Source organism: Anoplophora glabripennis, unplaced genomic scaffold (assembly GCF_000390285.2).
Source record: "Anoplophora glabripennis isolate ALB-LARVAE unplaced genomic scaffold, Agla_2.0 scaffold3356, whole genome shotgun sequence".
Lineage (NCBI taxonomy): Eukaryota > Metazoa > Arthropoda > Insecta > Coleoptera > Cerambycidae > Anoplophora > Anoplophora glabripennis.
In genome coordinates this window covers 1-8618 of record NW_019419429.1, presented here as the reverse complement: position 1 = coordinate 8618, position 8618 = coordinate 1, and the positions used below count along the sequence as shown (strand labels likewise).

At 35.2% G+C, this 8618-nt stretch overlaps 2 protein-coding genes across 2 annotated transcripts; one reads left to right on the top strand and one right to left on the bottom strand.

Moving 5' to 3' along the window:
* Window positions 1-2425: 2425 nt before the first annotated feature.
* LOC108916864 (proline-rich proteoglycan 2-like) lies at window positions 2426-2786 on the bottom strand (the record flags this gene model as incomplete). Its single annotated transcript, XM_018723174.1, has 1 exon — window positions 2426-2786. A coding segment is annotated over exon 1 (361 nt), but the record flags the coding sequence as incomplete, so codon positions are not given.
* Window positions 2787-6532: 3746 nt separating this feature from the next.
* Window positions 6533-7601, top strand: LOC108916863 (pupal cuticle protein G1A-like). Its single transcript, XM_018723172.1, has 2 exons — window positions 6533-6544; window positions 6870-7601. Exons 1-2 carry the CDS (start codon window positions 6533-6535, stop codon window positions 7599-7601), a joined length of 744 nt encoding a protein of 247 aa, XP_018578688.1.
* Window positions 7602-8618: the final 1017 nt, after the last annotated feature.

Sequence of the window (8618 nt, the reverse complement as noted above, 5' to 3'; positions counted from 1 at the left end):
TTCAAATTATATCGAAACGTATAGCTGTTGGTCCATTTTCTTAGTTCTTGTCCCTTGTCCTCTTGTCTCCAATACTTTAATAGGTAGTCGGTATAACTAACTATACATATTTAGGTAGATGTGACGCAAAATTGGAAATCTCTCTACACATATCGTTTTAAACATTTTGCATAACAATTCATTATTTATATGCACCTTTACAATAACCACAACTGCACACACTACAAATTATCACATAAAATAGAGTCAAAATAAAGATGAAGAACAATCAAACCAAGCAAACCGGCAATTCGCAAACCTAACCTAACATAATACGAAACGAATTGAAACGACACACGGGAAACAAATAAACTCGGGCTGTTACGCGCAGTCTACGCAAGTCACGAACATACATTTTTTCTAGACTTGTGTTATAATATGCTACTACATTTTTTTTTCTAATTATGTCTTTGTATAACAAAGGCAAATGAACAAACGCTTGAGAGGGATTGGGGATTGAGGCAAAATTTTACTAATGCCGAATATTCCATAAGATAAGCAAAAATAGCAAAGGGTTGTTCGTCTGTTATGTTTCCGAGATCGAAAGGGAATGTTTCGAGTAATGTTTCAAACTCTCTTTAATTGTAACGTTTCGGCTATGTTTCACTAAATAAGTTTTCAAGTGCTACATTTCTGTAATGAAACAGAAATGTTTCTAGTTAATGTTTCAAATGTTTAGTAAAACATCTCATTTGCAACGTTTCATTTACGTTTCGTGTTTAGTGGGTTATATAAATAAATACAATAAAATCATTCATTAAATACCTACCTATGTTAATCCTTACCTGACTGCTTTTATACCTCTGACTTCGCAAATATTAAAACGCTCGTCTCTTTTTAAAAATTCAATTCACGATCATAAAAAAATCAATTTTCGGTAAAGTTATTATTTCTGAATAATAATTTTACTTTTAATAAAGGAATTTGAAGATTAAGGAAAATAACTCAGACTTGAAAATATTGTATACGACAGTGTCACTGACAGACTGACACTACTGACAGTCTTCTTCCATTTTTTTTTTCCTTACGCAATCATTTACACATAATTTCACTACAAGGTGCCCCTTATGACGTCACAACCGCTTTGAAATGTTATAAAAAAAAAATCAGTTTTAAATAATTATTTTAAAACTGTTCTGACGCATTTCTCAATCTCTAACTGTGTATACAAACTAGTTAGTATGTGTAGAATTATATTATCTACTTTTTGAAATTTAGTCAACAACTCTATTGTGAACAATTAAAAAGCTGGTTCTATATTATAAGCTCTAACTTGAATGATTAAGTACAATGGCTTTCGTGGTGCAAAGCATTGCGCGTCGTCCTTTCACACCGAAGGTAGCGGTTTCGATCCCTGATTATAGGTACGACTTTTTTTCAGCTTATATTTATTTCAAATAACATTAATATTATGATAAACCCAGAATGCAGACAAAATTCGATATAATTCTCAAGTTTAGATATTTAAATTTTAAACACCGCCGAGGTTGTAACGACGATGCACTGTTGCCAAGTAGGATATTCAACGGAATTCAAGTTTCGTACTGAGAATTGATTGAGAGGTTAGGCATCCGTATTCCTACTATGCAAACAATAATTAAAATTAAATACAATTAAAATGAATAATTATTGTAATTCAGTTTCAGTTAAACTCGCCTTCTGAGCATAGCACCGGATCTCATACTTATCGGGCATTTATTATGTTACACGGACGATGACATTTGAGGCAAAACATGAAATTCTTTATTATATGATCGTATATATTGATGTATTAATATGAAAAAATTAATGTATGATGTGTTAGATAATTAATTAAAAGTGAATATACGTTTACAAAAAAAAAAGTACAAAAAGATGACCGATATTGACGCATACGCATTAAAAAAGTATTGATGAAAAGGCCTATATGTTAGGAATTCCAAGCTAAAAAATATGAAGGTTCAATAATTTTGCAAAAATGAAATATATATTAACTTATTTTATATCAGTTAGCTTAGACACTTTTTAAATTTTCATAATGATGCCAAATATTGCTTCAAAAATAAAATTTTCCTGCATTATCCTCTATTCCGTTATACGATTGTTGATAAATTGTAATAGACTTGATATGAATAACATTAGAATTCTGGATGTAGAAAAGATATAACCTACTACCTCTTTATACAAATTTCTATTTGATTTTAAAAATTTATCGACTTTTGGCGTGCTATAGACAAGTTTGAGAGGTCCTACCTTTAATCCCGACGCCACTGGTTAGTTCTGATCAAATTTTATGTGAGAGAATTCTTACTAGCAGAATTAGCCCTTAAGTACCTGTCCACATAGACACACTTGGATTATTGATGGAATCTTAAAATAACGCAAATAATAATAATGTAAAATCTACCTGATGAATAAGGAGGAGCCCATGGCCCACTTGGGGGGTATCCTGATCCCCAATTTGGCGGTACCCATTGCGGAGGCCCCCCAGCTGGAGCGTAGTGGGGCTGCCATTCGGGATGAGGAGGATAACCGGGAGACCACTCTTGAGGCGGACGGTTCCAAGGCCCATCTGGCGGCGGCGGCGGTGGATAATCTTGCATCCATGGATTATCTGGGGGTTGTATTGGTGGCGGCAAGGGTGGCGGCATAGGTGTAGGTTGTATCAGCGGCTGAATTGGTGGTTGCATTGGTGGAACTGGCATCCAGCACATTTCTGACGTCGGGGCTGATGGATAATTTGGATCTGGTGGTCGCGGGTAATCCATAATTCACAAAATAACGCCCTTTGAATATGTGGACTTGAGTTTTGTTTGTCGGATTGTAATTGTGGGGTGATAATAAATGGCAGATAAAACTTTGGTCGTTACTGGGTTCTCAGTAGTTAATCTAATCTTATCTTTATGATTAGTATGTTTCTATCACGCAGAAATTAAAAATAGACAAGCAGATGAGCTAAATCAAATATTTTGTTATTTGTCATGCAAGTGTCAGATTGTGTACGTGCCATAAATTTTAAGGGGGGTATTTCCTGAATGTGTAATCACGGGTTGGATTTCGGGAAAGGTTGAATGGCAAAAACCGCATCTCTATATCTCGATTCGTTTAAGAGATACAGATACCTACACTTTCTAATTTGGGTCGTTATCTGCGATGTTCTACAATATTCTACGATAAAGATTAATGGGGAAAAGTCATATATAATATTGTTCGTAAACGATAAGTTTTCTATATACAGGGTGTTAAAATTGAAACAAAAATAACATTTTCTTTAATATCTTTCGACTATTTCGAGCTAATTTCGTGAAATTTCGTACACGGGGGGTTGTTTAGGATGAGAAATTCGAATTTATCCACGATTTCGTTGTATCTTCTAGAGGGCGCCACAAGCCACCAATAGGACGCATTTAAATTTGTAAATGCATAAAAAATTCGTTTAAAAGTAATTTTCAACAATGATAAACGAAATTAGGAGCAATCGTTTATTATAAAGAAATATGGGTGCCTTTGAAGAAAACAGTGCAATTACAAGTTTAAATTTTGTTTATTTAACAATTTTACTACAAACAGAATTGACGGAGTAAAAAATACTGTCTAAAAACAGTCTAATGGATCTAACACAATCTAAACAATGTACTTTTAAACAATTTTTTTTATACATTTACAAAAATAGATGCCTCTTTGTTGAAAACTGTTGGCTTTAGAAATATTAGTAGACATTTTTTAAGCCGAAAAGTTGGGGGAAAATATTTTTCCAGCCCAAAGCGAAATAGACCGTGGCACAAAAAAATTTTGGCAGTTTAAATGCGTCCTAATGGTTGCTTGTGGCGCCCTCTAGAAGATATAACGAAATCGTCTATAAATTCGAATTTCTCATCCCAAAAAACCTCGGATATGAAATTTCACGAAATTAGCTCGGAGTAGTCGAAAAATATTAATGAAAATTATTTTTTTTCAACTTCAATACCCTGTATCTCGAAGCATTTATAAGCAACATTGTATATGACTTTTCTCCAATAATTTTCTTCGTAAAATCTAGTGGCAAAGTTTGTCCTAAATGGTATACTTGATATTTACACAGACATTTTTTTCTTGAATTAATTTCTTATGTAAATATAATGCATCATCGTTTAAAGGTAATTTTACGCAGGATTCTTTGTAAAAAACTGAAAAAATCCTTATCGCAAAAATCAAATATTTCCATAAACAAAACACTTATAGAACAACATAAAGAAACACCCTATATTTCTTACACTAATTTGTCCCCTCTTGTATAAATAAAATGTTTATCTTTTGTTATAAGTTGTGTACTAGGCGGTAAATTAAAAGTATTGTATTAACAACTTCATAAACAAAGACTATACTTAAAAAAATACCTATGTAGAGTCTAGAGGTATGTTTGTGTTCAGATAAGTAAACATTAAATAAATATTTTGGTTAAGATAATGTTTCCTTCTAGAGAAGTCAGTTGCTCTAATTTCTGTTTGGCTTTAAATCATTAAGTAGATTATTTTTTAAAACGAGTATATTTTTGCGAGATAAAGATAAATAAAATACCTCGTATATTATAGGTACTTATTGTCTCACGATCAGACAGTGACATTGAGGTAATCGACGGAACCTGTACAAAATAGGTTAAAAATATCTGATTAAGAACTGGATAATCTTGTCTGCATTGCCAAAGTGACAACCTGAATAGCCTGTGTTGTTCATAAATCTAGGCCAATCGCAAACTTGTTATCCAAGGGGGCAAAACAACTGTTGTAATCTGTCTTTGTTTTTGGAAATACCTACAATAAATATTTCGTAATATACAGGGTGTTTTCTTAATAAGTTTATGTCATAACTGGAGCAGTCGGATTATTTTAAATTTAAATCCTTAATGGATAGAGCTTAGTCGGACTGGCCAGGTTCGTTAACTTGCGATCGTGAGGGACCCAATATACCAAGCGGCTCATCTTGGGTTCTAGAAAATTTCCGGAAAAAATGAAAAATTAGGGAGAACTGAACATTTGTTACGTTGTAGAATACAAAGGGTTTTGTAGCTAATGTATACAGGGTGTTCCTTAATGATATGCTACATGGAAAGTTAATGATAGTTTGCTTTATAAACGCTGGTCCAAAAATGTTCCGTTGCGAAAATACAGGGTGATAAAATTTAAACGAAGAAGAAGAAACAGAAATTAAAAAGAAGGAAATTAATTGATATTTTCGAAACAGCTTGAGATATTTTAGTGATAGTTTTTCAATAGATACAAACATAATTTTTAGCTCGAACATTGGCGTGCGTACGAGCCCTGACTTTAATATTTTTAAAGAGAAAAGTGGTACGCCAATGTTTTTTTTGCCCTCTTGAGTTTTTGTCCTACGATGTGACCGCGGCTCTGTTGAGGTCTCACCAGAGTATAAAGCTACAAGTAGTAGAACCCATAGACATGAGCATGACAATCCAAAAACCCCATATCATTTCTGTTATGTTTGTGGTAAATACGTATTCGGATGTAAAATTTTCTGCTGTTTCGGAATCCGGGGTCAAAAATATCATATCATCAAATTTTAGGGATTTGACCTTTATTTGACCTTGATTCTGACACTTCAAGGTCAAGAGAACCTCAGATTCAGATTTAGCGACTCCGAAAACATATATATATAATTTTTTCCAGATTTTTTAATAGTCATTCCGCAATTTGACCTTCAGATGCCCTTGACCCTGACGTGATGGGGTTAAACGGACCCCGGATTCGGATTCAGCAACCCCAAAAACATAAAGTGCACCTCCTCAGATATCGGAGAAAATAATTTCATTTTTTTTTTGTGGGGCTGTGTTATGCTTTGATGTTCAATTGTTTTAAGTAAATATATACTGTTGTTATATAAATCATCCGTCCCTGTATGGCTGGCTTTTTAGCTACTTTAGATTTTAGATAACACAAAAAGTATTTACCTTTGTATTGGTTATTCCTAAAAATATATACCTACCTAGGGTTCAAAGGAATACATACATTTTTTCACTACAAACAAAACTTTCTTGTGAATAAACCCACGAAAAAGTTCATCAATAAATTCATGTATTGTCGAATAAATTGTCGGCACGAAACAGCTAAAGATATTCCACATTTCTTTTCGAAGTGTACGAATTTATGGGGATCCCAATCGATTATCTTCGCACAGGTACAGACTATTTTGCTGAAATAAAAATAATCTGATGGTGTAGCAATCCATCAAGTCCTAATCAAATACGATTATGCCATTCATACCGAAGTGTTTTATAATCAGGTCTATTAGCATGGGCTGTGATTATACCATAACGTGTCGATTATGAAAAATATGTGGGCCCGTGTCTGAAACGAGCACAAGAGACGTGGAGGAGCCGGAGCCGCCCTAACCGAGACCTTCATTGACAATGAAAGTGGATCACACCTGAGGCTCCTTTACGCAATTTGGCAACTATAAAATTCGCCCAATTGTACGGCAATGCATCAGTTTCTCACAAACTAAAGATCAACATACTACAATGGCTTTCAAAGTAAGTACTGCACATTAAAATTACTCAATCATTTTTTCTTGTTAAAGAAATATGGCTACATAGCCTTAATTAACATTACTGGAAACTGCAAAGTATCTAAAATATTGTCAATTTATATTGCAGAATAGTTTATACAAATAGTTCTAATAATTGAAAAATAATTTGTATGCCATCATTTGTAACTTCATATATTTTTTAATATAAGTACTTTCTTATTAACTCTTGGATTTTGAATTTTACTTATTTAGTTAATTTCAGAGATAAATAATGTCATACGGCATTGTCTTTAGTTTTACAATTAGTTAAAATACTCTTTTTTTTTCAGTTCGTCGTACTCGCAGCTGTTCTCGCCTACGCCAACGCTGGCATCATCGGCGCCCCAGCTGTCGCAACGTATTCTGCAGCTCCAGCCGTGAGCACCTCGTACTTCCAACAAGCTTCAGCCCCAGTCGCTTTGGCCCATGCCGCCCCTGTAGTCTCCACTTACGCAGCTGCTCCAGTCGCAGTTCACGCCCCAGCTATCGGCGCTTCCCACCAAAGCGTAGAACGCTCACTAGGAGGCGCCCAGTCTGTATCTCACTACTCCAAAGCCGTGGACAGTGCCTTTTCCAGCGTGAGGAAATTCGACACCCGTATCACCAACGATGGTCTTAGGTACGCTGCCCCTCTTGCTGTAGCCCATGCTGCCCCTGTGGTAACTAAGGCTGTTGCCCCAGTATTTACCCAATACGCTGCCCCAGCTGTGGCTCACGCTCCAGTGGTGTCAACTTACGCTGCTCATGGCCCAGTTGTATCAACCTATGCTGCTCACTCTCCAGTGGTCTCAACCTACGCAGCCCACTCTCCAGTGGTCTCAACCTACGCAGCCCACTCTCCAGTGGTCTCAACCTACGCAGCCCACTCTCCAGTGGTCTCAACCTATGCTGCTCATGCTGCCCCAGTTGTGTCTGCCTACTCTGCCGCCCCTGTAGTATCCAAGACCGCTGTCGCTTATTCCCCAGCTGCCGTTGTGTCTCATGCTTCCTTCACCGGACTTGGAGCTTCCTACGCCTGGTAAAGGCAGAAATGACTGCCTTGTATATAGTCTGATATTATTTATTTGTTGACAATAAACTATAAGTTCATGAAACATGATTTTTTTCTTTTGACAATACACTCCCAATGTTGAATCAGAGCTGAACTCTTAACAGCAGATCACAGTCTTGGGAAGTACAGAAAAATCTTTGATCACTTTAGTATGGACTTCACGAATATAAAAATAAATCTGTGATTCTCAAAACTGGATACAAACATGTGTGTTATTGCATTTAAAAGAAAGTTTTCGCCTTGCCTTTATTAAAACAATAATCTTTTACGAAGTTAATGATAACAAATAATATTTTTGAAATTATTAGATTCTAGGGTTATTGATAGTAAAGTTAAATACTACTTAAAAATTTAAAAAAAGCTTAAACTGACTTTATGATCAGTTTTGTATGCCATTATTGAATTGGCAGCACAAATGTGGGTCATACAGTTGAACTTGCACTTCTATTCGTATGTCAAGATGCTGCGGTCATTCACCAAACATTGATGAAACAAATGTCAAATATTTGCAGGATAACTGATCAAAGTCTACAATACCAAATTGTATCATACACATGATATGTAAACTGAACAAGCTCGAATTTCGTGGTATTCCTACCGTTCTTACACAAAAATTCAAAACCGGAGTGAAATATTAGGCGTCCCGCAAGGGTCGTCGAGGGGTGCTCTGCCAATAATATCCGGCTTTTCTACTAATAAACCAGGGCGGATCTGTTTTGAGCTGGATGTGGGAGGGGGCAAGTAAATTTTTTCTGGATTATCTTCAGTACAACTCACATAATAAAAGTGTAGATTCCTAGATCTGGGCGAGGTCCGGAACATTTTCAAAATTGCAAAAATGTTTAAAAAATTTAAAAAAATACCTATTTTATATGAGTTTTTTACTTATATCTTGGAACCTATGCATTTTGAAAGAATATTGAAGAGGAAAAAAGTTTTAGAATTGAATTTTGCACAATATACTGTCAGTTAAAAATGTTTAAATTTA